Source organism: Octodon degus, unplaced genomic scaffold (genome assembly GCF_000260255.1).
Source record: "Octodon degus isolate 3935 unplaced genomic scaffold, OctDeg1.0 scaffold00091, whole genome shotgun sequence".
NCBI lineage: Eukaryota > Metazoa > Chordata > Mammalia > Rodentia > Octodontidae > Octodon > Octodon degus.
The window spans coordinates 3,187,987-3,210,063 of record NW_004524667.1 but is presented as its reverse complement, the minus strand read 5'-3'; the positions used below and the strand labels follow the sequence as shown (position 1 = coordinate 3,210,063).

The 22,077-nt window shown below is 34.3% G+C and overlaps 1 protein-coding gene and 1 pseudogene across 1 annotated transcript in view; both read left to right on the top strand.

Moving 5' to 3' along the window:
* Cpa6 (carboxypeptidase A6) overlaps positions 1 to 21,847 on the top strand; it is a 352,847-nt gene extending 331,000 nt beyond the window's left edge. Inside the window, exons 9-11 of the mRNA XM_004637530.1 lie at positions 14,331 to 14,533; positions 19,105 to 19,189; positions 21,660 to 21,847. Of these exons, the coding sequence (XP_004637587.1) occupies positions 14,331 to 14,533; positions 19,105 to 19,189; positions 21,660 to 21,847 (476 nt within the window). The remainder of the gene's footprint in view (positions 1 to 14,330; positions 14,534 to 19,104; positions 19,190 to 21,659) is intronic.
* LOC105743016 lies at positions 11,889 to 13,130 on the top strand (annotated as a pseudogene).
* Positions 21,848 to 22,077: the final 230 nt, after the last annotated feature.

Below are 22,077 nucleotides of genomic sequence, written 5' to 3'. Positions count from 1 at the left end.
ATAATTGCTCACATTTTTATTTGGAATTACTAATAAAAATTATATTTTTATGAAGTTGTAAATAAAATAAAAAAATAAAACACATTGAGATATCATCTCACCCCAGAAAGGATGGCTATCATAAAGAAATCACCCAACAACAAGTGTTGGAGAGGCTGTGAGGATAAAGGAACCCTTCTCCATTACTGGTGGGAATGTAGACCGGTGCAACCATTATGGAAATCAGTATGGAGACTCCTTAGAAAAGTTGGACTGGAAATCCCATTTCAACCAGCTTTTCCTCTATTGGGGATTTTCCCAGAGGATCTGAAAACATCATATCATAGCGATATATGTGTGCCTATGTTTATAGCAGCATAATTTGTGATAGCCAAATCTTGGAAACAACCAAGATGCCCATCACATGAGGAATGGTTGAGAATGATGTGGTATTTTTACACAATGGAGTATTATTCAGCTATTAAGAATGATAAACTGCAAGCCTTTATATTGAATCGGATTCCACTTGAACATATACTCATAAGTGAAATAAACCGGACACACATGTATAGATATCGTATAGTCTCCCTAGTATAAGAACTCAAAAGAAGAAATACAAATAGAAAGGTATAATAACAGTGAAAGGAAAGCAGGATCTCAAGGACTAACTTATCAAGAGAGGGAAAGGAGAAGAGCTAGGAAACATGAATAAGTCAAGCCATACAGTTATATGTAGAAGATGGGCAAGGCAATGATCCTGAGAATCTTCAAAAGATTTTTTAATCTAGCAGTAAATTGGAAAGATTCTCACCTTGACTAATTATATATCCTGATACCTGTGAACTAAGCTTTCTTTCTCTCATTAAATATATTCTGCTCAGAAAAAAAAAGTTCAACATATCAATACTTGATGAAGAATACCTGTTCCATATTATGCCTAAGATGTTTGATATGCAGACAGATAGTGAGGTTAAGCTCAACAGCCTAAGTTGTATGGTAATAACAATAAGCTCATCTTCTGGATGGTTAACAACCTAAGTTTGCAGACCAAAATTAGAGAAAAAGAAGAGCTGCAAGAAAAACCAACATTTTGGCCCTAGCCTTCTAAGGTCAATTTAGACTCAGGACATATGAGAACTTGTACTGTAACATCATGTAACTGAGTAGTGTCCCAAATTTTCTGATCAAGGAGATTATGGGGCCAAAGAGGAAAGTGATCGATGATGTAGAGTGTGCCTAAGGAGAGTCACATGAAGAGAAAACATTCTCTCAGGCTTTCACAGAGAGCACATTTGTCAAGCAATGGCCGTGACTCATCCACATGGCTGACACTGACAAAGGTTCTACAATCTGAGGTACAGGATCTCAGGATGAATCCTGAGGGGATTTTACTGACCTTATCAGACCCAAAAGCTACAACTCTTGTTGCATAGGTCCTGCTTTACCTTGGTCTTAACAATCCAAGAGAAAATTATAAAAAGGAAATATAAGAAGTAAAGCCATGCTGTTATGTTGAGCTGTAGGGGACTCAGGTCAACAATTTCTGACATTGCCAGTCAAGCAGAAGACCTAATACTGTTATGGGCTACTGGACTCTTTTAGAATATTTTGCTGAGTTTACACACCTATACTATCCAAATAACAGAACTTAACAAAAAAGACTATACAGATGAATGTCCATTTTGTATCTGTGTATTCAAAGTTGTTAGGATAGATATATAGTCACATTCTCTTAATGAATAGAATGATTTGTTCTAATGGTGTTTGTAAATAGAATATCATGTCCACATCTTGTACAGCAATTAACCACTAGGAAGAATGTATGCAATGAGTTAATTATTGAAACTGACCTACCAATTTGATTGGAAAATGTCTCATTGCTATTTGTTTATCAATAAAATTATGGAAAAAATAAAATAAACATGAATAAAAACATTTGTAGTATGAAAAGCAAATTAAATTTTTACTATCAAAATGACAAAAAAACAAAAGATAATATATTTATAGATGATTGTTGATAGGGACTAAGAAGAAATGGTACTTTTGCAATTTTAGCAGGCAATCTGACAAAAACATCTGTGTGAGTTTAGAATATAATTTTTTTAATTTCAAAGCTTGAAGCATATGGATTTCTCTTTCAATTGGTTACCCTATAAAAATACTCCTCAGATGTAAATGTATATGTATTGTAATATCTATTGAAGTATTTATTTCAAGTTGGTTGTAATGTTTCTTCTTTCTGTATTGTAGTATTATTCATCTTGGCAGCCAGCCTGCCTCCCAACAGAGACAAGATACTAAATCATGTTATAATTACAATAGGATGAGTTTAAATTAATGCAGAAGGTGTTCCACACAATATAACTGGAGAAAAAAGCAAGAGGCAAAACACTACATGACCATCACTGTTTTGTGACTAAAAGTAGTTCCTATGTATGTGTGATTGTACGCATATATACATATAGTCACTAAAAATTCCATTTATATGAAATGTACATATTATGTGTGTGCATGTTTGTCTGTGTGTTTAGAAGATTTCTTGATTTTGGCTTTAGTTTTTTGAGACAGGATCTTTCTGTGTAATTCAGGCTGGCCTTGAACTCACTATGCGGCCCAGGTTGGTGACCCTCTTGCTTCAGCCTTTTGAGGTTTGGATTATAGGCGGGTACCACCACAACTGGTTTTCTAAATTATATTGACAGCTTCTTTCACTCGTTAGTATATAGTGCTTGACAGGAACTTGAACGGTGGGAGATATAAGAGAAAAAGACAAAAAATAATTCCATGCTGAGGTCCAGGCCAAGACACTGCATGTGCTGTGCAAATTTGTTACTACTGGGTTACACACTGGATCCTGAAAAATAATATTTTAAAAGTACACCATTTTTTAAAATGTAAAGGGATTTTCAAGACATGTACAAGAAATTGTAAAGCTATAAATGAAAGAAAAACAAGCAATAAAAAGTAAATAATTTTCCCAAATATCCAGAAAGATATAGAAAGATTGCAGCATACATCCTTTTGCACAAAAATTCCATTTAAGAGTTTAATTAAGAATTTTGTGTGCTCAAGTTGTTTTATATCATAATTTATAGCTTCAATTCATTTAGGAAAAATAATGCCTATATATAGCTAAAGTAATTAAATTAGATTTCTTCTATCTCATCCTTAAGAGAATTACATCTTTCTGCCTAATAAAATTTTTATATTTTAATCATTGTTTAATTCATCTCTAGCCATTCCCTAAACATTTGTATGTTTAATGTATTAGCCCAGGGCCAGTGAGATAGCTCAGCAGCATAAGCAACTGCCTAGCAAGTGCAAGGTCCCAAGTTTGATCTCCAGTACAGAATAAAAAAATGTGTGTGGGTCTTTCGGGACATGGCCTGGAAGGGCTTGTCTCCCTCATGGGCTCCTCTCTGGGCTCTCTACTTCTTGTCTTCTGTGCTGTAAGCAGCTTTCTTCTGCCATGCCCTTGTGCAATGACACTCTGTCTTTGAGCCAGCTGACTATGGACTGAAACCTCTACTATTAGCCAAAATAAACCTCTCCTTTAAATGCAAGCATCTGGTATTGTGTCTCAGTGATGATAACATGACTGAGACACTCTTCTTGCCTCTTTTAAATACCCTGGTTTATTATTGTCCTCAAGCAAAACCTATTTAGAATTATTTTACTATCATAAAATGACAAAGTCCCCAAAACCCTTTTCTCCAACCTAATATTCACTTTGAGCAGCATAACCACATTCAATATTCACTTAGATATTGCTCCTGGCTTCCCCAGCTGTCAACAATTTCAGCTGTCAACATCTCTGGCCTACACTGCTGTGTTTTGGCTATCTTGATTTCCCTAATTACATACTTGCCTTATCCTTATAAACTTTAACAAGCTCAATCTAAAATGAAAGTAGAACCATGTCTTAAGACCCTTTAAGGTTAAGAAGCTGAATAAAAGAAATTTTAATTGACTGCTACAAAGATGAAGTTTCTTTTTAAAGTAATGAGAATGCTCTCAAATTAATGATGATACTTAGCTTTTTAAATGCACGAAAAATTTATGTGCAAGTTGAAAGTTAGTTTTATTGAATATAAATTATATTCCAATAAACCTTCATTTTTAAAAATTAGAAGAAAATGTCCAAATAGGAAGGAGAATAAGGGAGGCAGGGGGGAAAGGAAAAAAAGAGAATAGAAGGAAAAATGGAAATGAAGCTTTTAGAATAAGGAGGGGAAGAGGTGTTGAAAGTAGGGCAAGTAACTAGGGATAAAAGAATATTATGTACAGGCACAAGTTCCTTGTGATGAATGTGGTCATTATGTATATCTAAAATGTACCAAAGAAGTGAATATTTTATTTTAGAAACTTCATGGTTATATTAGTTTGGGATCTCCAAAATTATATACCATCACAGGATTAGACATAAAGAGTCCTATTAGAGAAAATTTCTGTTCTATATTTTAAGACATAAATGCAGAAAAGCATTTTCTAAACAGAACTTCAGTTGAATAAAAAATATCAGCAAGAATTAGCAAATGGGATTATATCAGACTAAAAGTTTCTGTGCCACACAAGAATCAATTAATAGAGTGAAGAGACAACCCACAAAATAAGAAAAAAAAATGTTTTCCAGCTACTCCTCAGACAGAGGACCAATATCTAAACTATATCAAGGACTCAAAGAAATTAAGCCACCTAAAATGAAAGACCCAGTCAAGAAATGGGCAAATGAAATGAACACTTCACAGAGAATAAAGGACAAATGGCCAAACAAAAAGTGAAAAAAATATTGAACATCTCTGGCCATTAGAGAAATGTAAATTAAAAAAACACTACAATTCTGTCTTACTCCAGAAAGAATGACGATCATCAAGAAATCAAAAATAACAAATACTAGAGCAGCTGTGGCGAACAGTTACCTACATTGCTGGCAGGGATGTAAACTAGTACAGCCATTATGGAAATCAGCATGGAGATTTCTCAAAGAACTAAAATTAGAAATAGTATATGACCCAGCTATTCCATTTAGGTATCTTCCTCAAAGAGCTTAAAACATATTGCAGTGATATAGGCATGCCAATATTTATAACACCACAACTCATAATATTTAAATCCTGGAAACAGCCTTTATATCCATCAACAGAGGATTGGATAAATGAATTTTTGGTATCTACATATAATAGAATACTACTCAACTATACAGAGGGAAAAAATAAGACATTTGCAGGAAAATGGATACACCTGGAAAATATATTGAATGCAATAAAGTAGACACACAAATCAGAATACTCATGGTATCTCTCATTTACATAAGGCAAGGTATAAACTAAGAAAAAAAAAGAATAGAACAAGACAAAGGGGTATATCTCTTGCAAATGAGGAGGGGTACAGGGACCAAGGGAAAATGGAGGGAATGGGAAAATGGATACAGTGAGAAAACACCAGTTACAAGATCCTGGTAACCTTAATGAACATGGACATTGTATGTCATAAGATTAACACTATCAGTAAGAATAAAAAGGGGGAAAGGAGACCTAGAGGAGGGAGAGAGGGAATTTTAAAAAGAAGCTGTATTAGGAACATGTACCACTCCCCAAAATGATTATAAAATGTATGTGCAGTAAATATGTACTAAATAATAATTTTTTTAAATGTTGTTCTAGACACCAGGCTAGAGGAACTAAAATGAAATTACAGAGTAGACTGAATATAAGCAACACACTTCAGGTGTCATTGTCTTCCAACACTCCCACATGGGACTAACTAATTGTAGGAAAACAAGCTCAGGACTCACACTGATTCTCATTACAATGACTTAAATAATTATTTTAGTATACGTTACAATTTAATAAGAACAGTAATAAAGTGCACAATAAATATAAGGCTCATGAGTCATCCCAAAACACTCCACCCTCCCCAAGTCTATGGAAAAACTGTGTTCCATCAAACCAGCTGTTAGAGACAAAAAGGTTGGGAACTTCCGCTAAAAAAGATACTGCATTCTGCAAGAATAACCTGAATATTATGAAGGACTGAAAAAATAACAAAGGCTGGCAAGGATTTGGAGAGAATATACCACTTAGATATTGTTGGTAGAGGGCGGGAGAGATAGCTCAGTAGAATAAGCACTTGCCTGGCAAGCACAAGGTCCTGAGTTTAATCCCTGGTACCACAAAAAATTAAAAAATTTTAAAAAATATATATATGTATATTATTAGTAGAAATCCTTGGTAAACTTGTACACCCACTTATAGAAGTCAGTATAGAGATTCCTCAAAATACTAAAAATAGAAATTCCATTTGGCTCAGCTATATTTATTCTGGGTATCTTCCTCAAAAGAACTAAAGTCATTATATTACAGTAATACTTGTATACCCATATTTATAGCAGCACAACTCACAAAATCTAAACCTTGGATATGGCCTATATCAATAGACAAATGGATAAGGAAAATGTGTGTTTACACAATGAAGCACTACTCAACCATAAAGAAGGACAAATTTGACTTTATTTCTAGGAAAATAGGTGGATCTTTAGATTGTATTGCAACTGAAATAAATTAGACACAGAAGGTTAAAAATTGCAGGGTTTCCTTAAGATTAGAGACCCAAAGTATAAATAAGTTAAAGAGCAGGCTAATCTACACGTTACTTTTTTTTTTTTTTTTTTTTTTTTTTTTTTTTTTTTTTGTACAGGATCTACATGGTCTCACTACACAGATTGGACTTGTAGTGATTTTTCCTGTTTTTCAGCCTCCCAAGCGCTGGGAATACAGTCAACACTCAGTTTCAATCTCCATCTCAGTGCACCCCACTCCCTGTGCCTGCCTAAGCAGGCACTTTAGTCTACTGAGCTATCTGGCCAGCCCTTCTACATGTTACTTAACTCAAACTCTATGAATGTTTCATATTTGAATCTTCATGGTATAACATGAAGTCTAGGATAGAAATATTCAACAAATATTGTTCAGTTGGATTCAACTTCAACTTTTATTTTAATGTATTTAGTACAGGGTCTCACTACACAGATCGACTTGTAGTGATCCTTCCTGTTTTTCAGCCTCCCAAGGCTGGGATTACAGGCATGCACGACCACATCCAATCTCTCAACTTCAACTTTTTGGTCAGTTTTTTGCTTTTTTTTATTAACTTCATCTTTTAACTTAAAAATGTAAGCTTTTTACAATTATTTTTATATTATTTCACATGGGCTGATTTACATTATCTTCTATTTTGTATTTCTTTATAGTGCCAGTAAAAGGGTAGGTATAATATTATCTACCACATACGATTGATGAGAAAGTTTAACGAAAAGCTGCATGTTAAAAGCCTGACATGAACTATTCAATGTGGAGGCAGAGGTTAATAAACCAGAATGGACAACCTAAAAAGACAACTCTGTTCTGGCCTATATTCAATACAGGCTTGAGATGAAATCAATACTAATCAGCCTTATTCAACAGGCAATAAAAATCCAGGTGCATTCTTAAAGAAATTATCAGTGATAAAGTCTGAATATCAAACTTTGTATGAACATTTTAGAATTATTGTTTTGATGCAGGGTCTCACTTCACATATTATATATAAACTATATTATATATATACATATATATGTGTGTATATATATATATATATATGTATATATATCTCCCAAGATGAATTCCTCCACCTCTGTCCCTACTTTGAATAATTACCTTGTTGCCAATAGCTATAAAAATAAATAGGGTAGTAGCTCATAGGTTCATATACACAAAGTTGTTTTTATATATAATATGTTTATATATATGCTATGTTTATATACACATATATATATATATATATTCTTGATCACTCTTATTCTTCCTTCCTTTTCATCATTTCCCTCCTTTCTGAAATCCCTTTCCCAACTCCCTAGAGAAAACTTGTTGTCATAATTCATTATACAGACCTTATATGTGGTCAAATATATAGTACCTTCAAATCCTTCTTGCCATACCCCTCACCCTGCTCATAATCCTTATCAATAGAACTTAGTTATTCAAGAATACCTCTATTGTAGCCATCCCCACATCCTATAAATCCATGCAGAAGGTTGGTAGTAAAGGAAAGAGATTGGAGAAAGCGCCTAACAATAACCAAAACCTTATGGTTCTTGAATGTTACAGTGTTTTATAGTATTTAAATCATCAAACTATTTAAATATTATTTTTGTGTATTATATAGTAACAATACAACTCTGTTTTGTCCAATAATAAGCTAGTGTTCTCAATATCATTCACTAAATAATCATTTCTATAGTGATTTGTGATGCCCCTGCTGTGGTTATAAAAAATTATTCTTTGTTCTATCCATTTGTTCTACTAGTCTATTCTTGACTCAGTATCACATTGTTTCTACTATTTTACCTCTGTAACATGTTGTAATGCCTACTAGGATAAGTCCCACCTCTTGCTCATCTAAGATTTTCTTTTCTATTTATTCATCCTTAAAAATTATAGAGTTCTTCTGGAAGATATTATATTAAATGAAATAAGCCACACACAGAAAGACAAATACTGCACTCTGGAAGGCTGAAGCAACAGGATTGCAAGCTCAGTCTAAGCATTTTACTGAGACCCTGTATCAGAATTAGAAATTTAAAAAGAAACAAAGATGAAGATGAAGCAAAACCTTGGGCTAATCTCCCTGCCCCCCGGGCAGCAGGAATTTGCTCTTACAGAAGAAGACTAGTGATTATTAGAGCTAGGAAGGATAGAGTGAGGTTGATGACATTTTACCAAAGTACAATTTGATGGGAAAATGCATTTCGAGTGCTTTATAGCACAGTAAACTAAAAACAGTTTACAACAACTTCTACATATTTTTATAAAGAACTGGAGAGATGAATTTGTGGCAACCAAGCACAAAAAAAATGATAAATGTTTAGGGAAATGGAGATACTGATTACCCTAATTTGTTCATTTTGTATTAATATATGTACATCAACACTTCACACTGTAGCCTATAAATATGTATAATTATATGTCAGTTAACAATAAATCTAAAAAAAGAATAAAGCTCAAAAAACTATTTAATTATTTAAAGTCCTATAATTTTCTCCAAAATCCTGATGTTGGAATTGTTGTTAAAGTTCAAACAAAATAAATAGGAAGAACTGACATCCTTACAATGCAAAGTCCTTGTATTCATGAATGTGACATATTTATCTAATTCAGTTCTGAATTATAGTCTTTTTTAGTCTTTTTTTTTTTTTTTTTTTTTTTTTTTGCATAACCAGGGATTGAACTCAGTCCCTTGCGCTTGCCAGGGAAGTGCTAAGATTTTATTTCTAATAGTTGTACATTATTGGATAGATTAATTCCTAGATACTATGAATAGTGTCTTATTTTCCTACCAGATACTTTCATAGGTAATAATAAAAAGGTGAAATTATATTACTGAATTTTTTAAAGCTGATGTTTACACAGATAGCTTAGAAATGCCTCAACTTATTGCAACACAAAGAGTGCATTAGAAAATGTATCTTATACAAGATCTAGTTTTTCTGCAGGAGGACCCCTCCAAACACTGCAGAGGAATAATATTCCCCCAAAATTCATGTTGATCTGGAATTTCTGTATATGGCCATACTTAGAAATAGGATGTTTGTGGATGTAATTAATTAAAATGAGGTCTACTCCAGTAGACCAGGCTCTAAACTCAATTACTAATGTTACAAGGAGAGGAGCAGAGGAGGGAATGTGCAGAGGAGGCAGAAACTGAAATAACACGTCTACAAACCAAAAATGCCACAAACACTAGGAATTCGGAAAAGGCAAGGAAACGTTCTTGCCAAGACCACTCTTGGGGAAGGCATCCCTGCTGATCCGTTGCTTTCAGACTTCTAGCCCCACGAACTGTGAGTAAATAAATATCTGTTTAATCTACCTAGTTTGTGGCAATCTGTTACAGCAGCCCTAGAAACACCATGTCTGCCGCAATACTAAAAGTAGACACATTATTTATTTGCTTCACTATATTTTTGTACATGTGGTAGTGCTGGGTCATCTTTATTTTTGTGTGAGAATGTCAGTAATTTCACTAGTAAGTTGAATTTATTAGTGTTCTTTGTAATTATTGCTGCATTAAGACATTTGTTATCTTGTTTCCTGTTTTCTATTTTCTAATTTTTCTTCTATCTTTTTCCCTTTTCTCCTTTCCTACTGTCAATTGCATGGGTCAATGTTACTTCTTCTAGTTATGAAGTTTGTTTTCTGTTTTCTTCTTTTAGGTTATTCCTAACTTAAAATCCATATTTAGGTTGCTTTTCTCCATCATGTCCTAAATTTAGTCAATATCTTCATTTCTTATTTTTCCAAAGAAACCAGTAACTTAGGATGCTTTTATACTGTGGTGTACATCTTCTATCCTTCCATCAGTTTGCCATGTTCCTAGGATTCTTTGCAAATTGTTTTATTTTTATTTGATCTTTTAAAATTTTTTGGCTACTAGACTCACTGTGCATATTAATGGGGTTCAATATCCTATTTCACTCTGATCTAATCCAGTCAGCCTTTTATGTGTCCTCCTTTCCCCCATCCTAAAGTATTTCCTATTCTACATCATCTCAACTTTTTTTAATATCCACATGTGAGAACTCGAATTATTTTTTCTATGACTGGCTTATTTACCTCAATTTTATGCACTTTGGATCCTTCAATTTTGCTGCAAGAAACAGGATTCTATTCTTCTTTATGGATGAATAATACTTCCTTGTGTTTATATGCACATCTCCAAGATCTTTAAACGTTTTGCTTTTTTCTCAGAATTATTTCTTCTTAAATTTTATTTTAATGTGTCAAAGTGTTAACACATTAGCTCTTTTGTTTGGTGCACAATGAGTCTGTTCAATCTTTCCTTCACTGTGGATAAATTTTAATTCACAGTTCTTCAAATATTTCACTTTTGTATTTCACTCTAACCCCACTATTCGTTATGTATTGATACCTTTTTTCTAATTTTCATACTCTTTAATTTTCTTTAATTTTTTTCCTCTATTTTTGTTGCCTTTCATGGATGTTTTAAGCTCCACTTCATCTCATTAATTTGCTGTCAAATATATTTATTCAATCTATGAATTAAACTTTTTATTTCTATATCTGATTGGCTTTTTAATATTTAACTTCGTGTCCCTCTTTGTTTGTAGCATTTTATTTGTCCTTGGAAATATTTATTAGTATTATTATAATTCTTGTATTCTCTGGCTCTTTAGTTCTGCTCCCTCTATTAGTTATTCAGTTTCTGTTTTCATTTTGCTAGTGCTTAACATTAGTGTTTCACAGTTATCTCTCTATTTTTCCTATTTCCTTTGAAGTATCAGCTAGAGTCTTAATGTTATGATCTGAGTTCTGTCCACATCCCCCTTGCTTGTAGAAATCTCCAGAATAAGATTCAAAGGAGGAAACTCCAGCTGAGTTCCCCATTTTGATCCTGTCTCTCCAATCACACGATCTGCATTTAAAGTTCCCAAGATGTAGCCCGATTGTCTTGGATTTCTTTTCATGTTCAATAAAATTGGACTATGTTATAGACCCAACAAACACTTTCCATTAGCTTATGAAAAAAGTTATTATTTCCTAGAGATAAATGCAAGAATAGTGATAGACCTAAATGGCAAAAGAAACTATGAAAATTTTAATTACTTCCAAAATTTCTTAGAATGTTAATTCTTTGGGATTATTATACTGATTCTTGTATTCCTCCCTGCCCCTATGGCTTCTTAATGAATTTACCCTGTTGGATGTACCTTTTTTATTCAAAATTTACTAAAATTTAGGTTTGAAAAAATTTTAAAACTAACTTTTAACTGACAAAAGAGATAACTGAAGAAGTCTCTTGGGTTTTATAAACCTGTTTGGCTGTTGATATAAAAATACTATAAGAGGCTTCTCATGGTGCACCCTAGAGATAAAACACTTAAAACTACTTTAAGAAACTGCTAGAGCACAAGGAGATTGCAAGCCATCTGAAGCAGTTAAGGTACAATTAAAAGAACTTACCAGGAAGTATAAAAAGTCTGAAAATGATCTGAAGGGCCTACAAAGTGGGCAAAGTGCTCAAACAATTAGCTGAAGAAAAATTCATTGTTACAGCTTCAAATGGACCGAGATATGCTGTGAGTAGTTGGTGAAGCCTGACAAAAGTGAGCTGAAGCCAGAAACAAGAGTTGCTTTGAATATGACTACACTATCATGAGATATTTACCAAGGGAGGTGGATCTGTTGGTTTACAATATGTCTCATGAGGACCCCGGGAATGTTTTTACTCTGAGATTGGAGGACTGTCAGAACAGACTCAGGAATTAAGAGAGGAAAGAGCAAAAACCAGAATTGTTCCACCGAGTAAAAATAATACTTCCAAAAGGCTGTTTGTTATATGGACCGCCAAACACAGGGAAAACACTCCTGGCATGAGCTGTTGCTTGCTAGATGGACTGTAATTTCTTAAAGGTTGTATCTAGTTCTACTAAAGGTTATATCTAGTTCACACTGGTGAAAGTGCTCCTTTGATTTAAGAAATGTTTAATTATTCAGGGTATCACCAGTCATGCATCATTGTTATGGATGAAATTGATGCTACTGCTGGTCGTCAGTTTTCTGATGATACTTCAGCTGACAGAGAAATTCCTAGAACTTTAATGGAATTACTGAATCAGATGGATGGGTTTGATACTCTGCATAGAGTTAAAATGATTATGATTACAAATAGGACAGGTACATTGGATCCTGCACTGCTGCATTCAAGATTAGATTAAAAAATACATATTGATTTACCAAATGAACAAGCAGCCTGGGAAGATAGCTATGTGGCATAAGCACTTGCCTGGCAAGCACAAGATAGGGAGTTCAATCCTCGGTACTGCAAAAATAATAAATGCATAAATAAAACTGAAAAACCAAATGAACAAGCAATATTAGATATATTAAAAATCCATGCAGGTCCCATTACAAAGCATGGTGAAATACATTATGAAGCAAGTGTGAGGCTTTCAGAGGGCTTTAATGGAGCAGACCTGAGAAATAGTTGTGCATAGAGAGGGTATGTTTGCAATTTGTGCTAATTATGATTTTATAATTTAGAAAGATGTGGCTGACTCAAAGAAACTAGAGTCAAAATTGTATAATTTGCTGTAAGTTTTTTGATGACTGCAAGACAGACACTGACTTCATATACAAATAAAGTTAAGGAAAATAATGTGTAGGGAGCCGGGGAGATGGCTCAGTGGAATAAGCGCTTCCCTGGCAAGTGCAAGGGCCTGAGTTCAATCCTTGGTTCTGCAAAAAAATAAAAAATAAGGTGTGTATAAGCAATTATCTCATTAAAAGTACATTAATAAAATGTGCATGGATAACACCATTAAAATTAGTATGCAATTCAGTAATTCAAATTTTAGAATTGGTACAGAAAAATTTATATGTTAATGTTGTTTTGTATTGCAGCAGAAGTTTTAAGAGTATTAAAGCTTCATATTTGCAATGTAAGCATTTTGTAAAATATTGAAAGTGGTTTGAGATGGTAATATAAGACCACTTCTTATTACTCATTTTACATCATTTGTTTTTCTCATCCTAAAAAACTGAATAAATTTGGTTGGTTTAATTTTTTTTAAATACTATCATAGAAATTAGTTAGGGAGGGTTCTGCAGAATTATTCATGGCTGCCCCTGTGTTCTTTGTATGCCAATATTTATATCTTATCAGACATTTTTATAGAAGTATAGCCTTTTTATCTGACATTGACTTACTCAACAAATATTTAAAGGACATTTGCCATACTGTTGTTCTAGTTGTTAGGTACCTACCTTCACTGAGTTCAATAAAGTTCAATGGAGCTCAACAAAGAATCCAGGAAGAATGTAGGTTATATTAAGACACAGGCTCAGTGTCTCGCAGGCATCTAGAACAGTGTAAACATTAGTTGAATGTTAAATGGGTAAATATTGAGCACTAATTAAAACCATGCTGAATGTTATGAAAAGAAAGTGCAGGAGCATATAAATGAGAGTTGTGGGGCATATAAATGAGAGGCCAAACCTGCTTGGAGGGATTATGTAGTTTTCCAGCAAAAGAACTGACAGGTGAAAGAGGCAGTCCTTTAAAATGGTTACTACAGATCTAAACAATCAGAACCTGGTTTCCTTTCAGGCACTTTATTATACGTAAAAGTTGGAATAATATCAGAATTTTCAGTATTAATTTCTATAAATGAGTTTCTTCTAATATCAAAATTTTACAGGAAAACCATTTTAAACATAGTTAAACAATGTTAATTGTGTTTCTTGCTTCCTCCCTACGTGCATCCCAACCCAATTAATTCACTTTCTCATTTGCAGATGAAGGAGCCTCCCTGCACCCTTGCGATGATACCTACTGTGGCCCTTTCCCAGAATCTGAACCAGAGGTCAAGGCTGTAGCTAACTTCCTCCGAAAACACAGGAAGCACATTAAGGCATATCTCTCCTTCCATGCGTATGCTCAGATGTTGCTGTATCCCTATTCTTATAAATATGCAACAATCCCCAATTTTAGCTGTGTGGTAAGTACTAGATCCTATGATTTCATGCTTCCTTTCTGATGCTAATATGGTTCTAAGTACTAGTGATAATAGAAAACATGTACTTAAAAACTTATTTATTCTTGATAATTTTCACATACTTTATTATTCATGATTTTTATATATTAACTCATTTCGTCTTCATAGTATTTTATATATTAACCACTTGAGTCTACATAATTTATCCCTAGTTTACAGATGAGAAAACCGAGACCCAGAGAGATTAGACTAAGAATACAGAGCTACTAAGTGTTAAGGATTTAGCTCTAACTCCAGCTCTGGAGTTATTTTTAACTAGCATACTGCTTTTCAAATGCAGTTATTTTAAACCTATTTGCATTCCTACCACAGGTTATACAGAAAAGATCAGAATGGATTTGATTAATATTGCAGCTTTGGTCACATATGCCAGGCTGTAATTAACTTTATTGAGTCAATAATTGTTCATAAATTATAGGCTCACTCTCATTAATTAAAAAGCAAGCTTTCATATATAAGTTCTATTTGCTTAATACTACTAAGTCTCTGGACATAAGCATCTGAAAAATTAGTACTAAGAATGAACAGACTTTCAGGCATAAGATTACTTGAAAATGAAAAAGCAGAAGAGCTTTTTATCACCAAAACCCAATAAGCTGTCCCCTGTAGAGTGTAATTCATTGTAAAGTGACTTCATTTCAGAGCCCATAGCATCTAAAAGCCTATGAAGTTCAAAATCAAGATACACTAATGAACAGTGTTAGAAGTCAGGATAGCAATTACCCTTGGGAAAAGGGAAGGGAGGCAGTGCCTGAAAGGAGGAACAAAGTGGTTTTGGTTGCTGCTGCTGTTCTATTCCTTGACCTAGACAATGGTTATAGGAATATAGTAATTTACAATCATTTGTTGAGTTGTAAATTGGAAATTTTTATACTCTTCTCTACATTTGAGGGTTTTTTTCCTAATTCCTGACACCGAATGTGTGGCTTCTTTTCCAACATCACTTCTCAGATCCCAGCTGGGTGTCTATAGGTTAAGGCCTCAGTCCTCTATGACTCTCCTACTTGAGCATCAATTTCCATCAAGGGATTCTAGGTTTCCACAACCCTGTCCTCAGTTTCACTAATTTACTGCATCTCATAGAGCAACTCACAGAGGAAATGCTGCACTGCTACCAGTTTATAGAAAGCACACAACTCAAGTACAAGGCAGAGGGCAGAGACCACAGAGCTTCTGCACCTTCTCTGGTTACACCACCCTCCCAGCATCTGGATGTGTCAACCAACTCGAAAGTTCTCCATGCTCCATTTTAGAGTATTTTTTATGGAAGTTTCATTATGTTGGCACAGTTGACTTAATTACTGGCCTTTGGTGCTAAACTCCATGTCTGGTCCCCCTGTCCTCCTTCGAGGTTAAAGAATAGGCCTCAAAGTTTCAACCACCAGATCACATGGTTTGGTCTTTCCAACGCTAGGCCCCATTCAGAAGCTATCTGGTGCACTAGCCACCAGCCAGCTCATTAACATACAAAACACTTTCTGGAAGCTCCTAGAGTCTTAGGAACTGTGTATGAAGAATCAGGAACAAAAGCCAAATATTTATTTTTTTTTAGTTACTAGAATAAAAACTTTTATAAAACTATTCTTCTTCCTTGAGCCCCAGATCCTGCACCAAATGCTTTGTGATTTGGGGAATTCTGATCTAAAGATTCAAGACTGGATGGAATAGGGGACATGAGGAAGCCATAAGAAAACCCAGGAAAGGCTTATACTCTGTCCTTAGAGCCTTTCTTCTTGGAATTCCAAGAATTCTGAGCAACTTCTCTCTTTAGAAATATTGTAAGGTAATAGTTATTTTCTATATTGCTATTTCTCAGTTTCTCTGTGGATCAGATAGGATTTCTTTTTATTACTGGTTCTGATGCAATAAAAACTGGTGTTTTTATTGACCTGAAAACCTAAACTACCTCTGTCATATTTCTACGGGCAACCCTCCACCCCTTTTCGGCATAATATCTATTCATATTCTTATAATATATGATGAGAAATGTTCTCCATATTTTAACTTTATCTTCTGAGCATGAGTTCAGCCTGTTTTCTTTTGTCTTTGTTTGAAAGATATGGCATAAATGTAGTTAAAAGGTTTACAACCAAGAAGACACCTGCCACCCAATATCTGGAGTTTTGTTTCGGTCTGTTTGGTTGGTTGGTTCCTTAATGTGTAGCTATCATGTGTTTGTTTGGTAGTAAATTAGTGTTGGTTTTTTTCTTTGTTTGTTTTTTATTTTGGGGTTTTTTGTTTTGTTTTGTTTTTGTTTTTTGCTGTCCTGGTGATTAATTCCAGGCCCTTTGCACTGAGCTTCATCCCTAGCAGCTCCTTTTCTTTTTATCATGAGAAAAGGTTTTTCTAAGTTGCTGTTACCCAAACTGTGCTTGAACTGTGCTCAAATTTGCAAACACCTTGCCTCAACCTCCCAGAGATCTCAGAATACAGGCATGTAGCACCACATCCTATGATATTTTCAATTATTACTGTTGGCAATTGGCATCTAGTGGGTAGAAGCAAAAGATATTGCTAGACATCTTACAATGCACAAGACAGCCCCCACAGCAAAGTACTATTCATTCTAAACATCAATGGTGCCATTGTTGAGAAATCCTCAAGCAGGTTAAGCATAAGCTAAATCACTAAAACTAAGATTAAACATTCTCAAATCTCTGTGATCACTGAATGATAGCCAGAAACCATGGAATTCTATTAAATGTTTCAAAAACTTATTATCAGTATGGAAAAGTCTATGTTTCTACTAACATTTTAAAGTCATTCATTAAACTGCTTTCAATGTGGCAATATCTAAATAAAATATAGTCCTTAATTTGCTGAGGGCCAGTAAATCCGGGTCTTTTTCACAATTGAAAAAAAGAAATGCTATGGAAAGGAGTCACTTAAGTCTTTAAAATAATATCCAATTTTGTCACCTTGAAAAATAATTATTGAGAAAAGTTACAAAATGACCATTATTTTAAAAATAGATTACATCTCAACCACTTATTAACATGCACCTGTATTCAAATGAAAAAAGTATGGTGACCTCACAAGGTTAAAACTATGCTCATGCTTTGTTTAAGTAAGCAAAGAGGTCCCCTTTTAAAATTCTTAATAGTTTTTTCATTAGTCATCTGAAATAATAAGAAACAAAAGTTGCCTGACCAGCAGAAAGCAGTAATGTTCTAAATGTAGAAATATCTGCCTTTGCCATGCAATACTGCTAAAGCAATTGGAGAAGATGTTAAAATCTTCAGACATTCTCCATAAAGATGGCTTATGATGGTGTTTACATTTCTTTTCTGTTGGCTCTTGTGAGAAGAATGTCATCATCAGTGAGATCAATAATAAAATAGCCTGCCAGCTCTTGAAGACTGGTCCCTGAATAGCCACAAAAGGTGGCATTTGTTGCAAATACTACCTTATCCTTCCCTGAGCTGAATGAGAACAACAACTTGAGGCTCAATCTGGCACACACCACCACGTTGTCCAGAGAGCTTCAATTAAAGTATTACATTATTCATAGGAGAACTGAAATGGGAGAGTTGTATACTGGTTTCAATATAGTTCTTTTCCTCTCACTTGTCACCCAATACTTCTCTACTTTGAAACTAGTGCCTTTACATTGTTTGAAAATGTTTTAAAGGACAACCAATATCCAAGTTCATGTTAGAATATCAAGCTTTTAGGAACTTTGATTGTATTGATTATTTTTACTGATTTCTGGCACTGACAGGAATGGGTCCACCTTAGAATTTCTGTATCTTGGCAATACCTAGCTAAGTTCCATGAGAGGTCATGGACCTTACAGTCAAGAGTACCCTGGCATTGATATTCTCATTTCCATTAGGGATAAACATATAGCATAATAGAAGACATTCATTCTTGATGGTTTCTTAATTGATCCAAATGTGTTTTAAATACCTTGTACATGTCCTCTGAAAAATACTCAAGGATCAATATGATTGTCAAAATACCCTTTCAGACTTGTGCTTATTCAACATTCATACAGGAAATATGCAATAAGCATTTTTTTATACACAGCCACATTGCTAAGGACTGGATATGAGTGAGCTGTGAGGGAGACTGACATTGTCCCTGCTCTATCAAACATTTTTATCATACATTGAAATAAGCATCTCTGAATTACAGTAAAGAGGACAAACACTAAATCAGCCTCAGAAAATATTGATACTTATCCTAGCTCATTCTGTGCTGTTTAACCCCATTTAATCTCATAAGCCTTCCTTTCTCATCTGGAAAATAGAAACATCATTGATCACTGGTTGCTGTGAAGAACATTAAAACGAAACGTGGTGTTCTAGAATATGTTGCAAAATGCATACTTCATTATCATCATCATCATCATCATCAGTAGTAGTAGTCATGGTAGTATTAATAGCTCTTAACTAATGTGCCCATCATGTTCTCTGAGCTGATGACCAATAAGGCTTAGGCAACACATCAGTGTTTCCTGAAATTTCAGTCTGACAATACAAGTGATATCGTTTATCCATTTTCCCTTAAAGGAATCTGCTGCTTTCAAAGCTGTGAAAGCACTTCGGTCGGCATATGGGATAAGGTACAGATATGGACCTGCCTCCAGAACATTGTGTAAGTTTCCTGTGTACCTTGTTTTGTCTCTCTTGAACTACTATTCCGTATCCTGACTTCTCTTTCAAAAGGTTCTCCCTAATATGAAATTTATGCCAAGGAAGATGGAAAGAGCTTATGTCTGGTTAGTTTTACGTAGCCTGATGGAAATATCAATTTAACAAATTCTAAGAAAAGACTCTGCTAGGCGTGTGATAATGACTACAAGTTGAATTGAGATCATATGACAATAGAAAGTAACAAAATGGGTTTCTTGGAGCCAGAGTTATAGCTCAGTGGCATAGCACCTTCCTGGCAAGCACAAGGTCCTAAGTTCGATTCCCAGAACCAAAAAGAGGGACAAGAGCTTCTTAAGTAATTATTACTACAGTATGAGTGGAAAGGACCTTGAGAAGATAATGAAGTAAACGTTTTAGCTAAATAACAGCTTCCCTCTTATTCATTTCCTCCCCTATTTTTATGAAAAGTTATTTCTTACATGAATCTTCAGCTGATGTTTTCCCTTAAAAGGTGACTTAAAAGTGTTTCTTCTTTTATATGAAATAAAAACCAACTGGTGATATAAAGAGAACTTGGACACAGAACTAGATGTGTGTTTTAGTCCAAAATCTGTCAGGTGGGTCAGTGTAGCCAAAATATTTATTAATTCTTAGCTTTAGTTCCAACAACTATAACATGAGGAATTGGATCAGATTATTTCTCATGCCCTTTCAAATTCTAAAATGTACTGACTGCATAACTGGTAAAAATCTAGTGATAGGTCTTATATACTTGAATATCTCTGTAACCACATAAGCTGTCTGTGTATGTATAGGTAAATATCATATTATTGTTTCTCAATAACATAGCAGTCTTCATTAATTTCTTTTATCAATCTGTATCTCACCCTTCACTTTCTTTAGCCTTCAGAACAAAGCATGATGTGTCAACATTTTTTGTCAGAAATTCATCTTAATAATGAAATTAACACAATCATCAATAATTGTTTTTAAGTTCATAATCATTAGTCTCATGTTGACTTTATAGAATTGTTTTCCAGTAGTAATCATGAAAGGGGGAAAAACTGTATTTAAAAAAAATTATATTTCCAACTGAGACCAACATAATGACATTCTTACAATTGTACACTAATTTTTAAAAATATTACAGTTCATCTTTCAGCTTGGTATAAAGGCACAGTCGTAGTATAATACTTAACTAAAAATGATCTTCATTTCCATAGAAATGAAACTGTCATATCACCATGATGTAACCATTGGCACATATTATCTCTGACTCTGGTTATATGACTACTATTTGTAATTCTGGTGTAGGCTAACCAGACTAACAGTGAAGCCATAGACTATCTCTATCTTTAACTGAAGCAAAATGAATCTGAGGAAGAACAGAGTAATTTAGTTGTCATCTTTACATAAAGACTCCTCCTAATTTATCCTAGAAAAAAATAGCATAAAAAGTAATTTTGTGTGAGCAAATAAACATACTGTAGAAATTTAAGGGCCAGAAAGTTAGCTCAGAAGACTAAATGCCTGCTTAGGCAAGCACAGGGACAAGGGTTCAATCCCTGATACCGCATGCCTTGCCAGGCCTGCCCCCAGGTGTGCTGAGCCAGCCACAAGTCCAGACATGGTGGCACACACCTGTAATCCCAGCACTGGAGAGGCCGAAAACAGGAGGATCACTAGTAGTCAAGCTGTGTGATAAGACCCTGTACAAAATACATAAATTTTTTAAAAAATAGAAATTTTATAATAGTGTATCAAACTAGATAATATAAATTTCAGGAAAAAAGTACACCAAAATTTTTCTATGAAACATATTATTTTAGCCTGTTATACTAAAAACTATACACTAGGTCTTTAGGGGTGAAAAGACATTTTGGGAGAAGACATTTGGAGAGCCTGGTGAAAAATTTAGAGAAATAATTGACTGTGACCAAATGGAAAATCAAATAAAACCACAAGAGGCAAGGAAAAACCTAGAAACTACAAGGTTAAGTAAAAGCGAAGAATAGTAAAGGCAGGAATGAAAAATGAAAGAGGAAGAAAAAAATGAGGTGACTTTCTAGAAATAGAACTTTAATATTCTAGACCTTTGAAGTAGAGAAAAACTGAATGATAAGAACTAAAAGAATATTTTAGGAAGTCCCAGTGTAAGTTTTTTTTATTGGTAAATGAAGATAAATGTTGTTGGACTTGAGATTGAGAAATTTTAATGTTATCATACTGGCAAAGCATTAATACATAGACTAGATCTTCAAAGATGATACAAGTATAATTTACAAGTTCCATGATCCAGATGTCAAAGAACTATATTATACTTATTGAAAAGTTATTTCACTGGGGTAATTAAGTTTAGCTTTGAAAGCAAGCACTATACATACATATTTTGAAAATTATGCAAACTCTGCTGTGAAGCTAATTCTAATTTTATTTATTCATTCATCCATTCATTTATTCATTCATTCTAGATGTAAGCTCTGGTAGCTCAATGGATTGGGCTTACAAAAATGGAATACCCTATGCATTTGCTTTTGAACTACGCGACACTGGGCATTTTGGATTTTTACTCCCAGAGATGCTCATCAGACCCACCTGTACAGAGACCATGCTGGCAGTGAAGAACATCACGATGCACCTGCTAAAGAAGTGTCCCTGAGTTAAGTCAGCTCCCAGAGAGACAGCTGATTCTCACCAAAGGCTGCACAATACCAGGTGAAAGCCGATTTCAAGAAGGCAACGACTTAGAGTATGCATGTCTATGGAGTTTAAGAAGATCATCTCATGCAATTTGACACTTTCCAACAACAGAAAACAGTAAAACTTAGAGTATAGCCTAGTTTGTTATAAGGAAAGACATGCATTTTATATCCTTTTAGGATCTTTAGT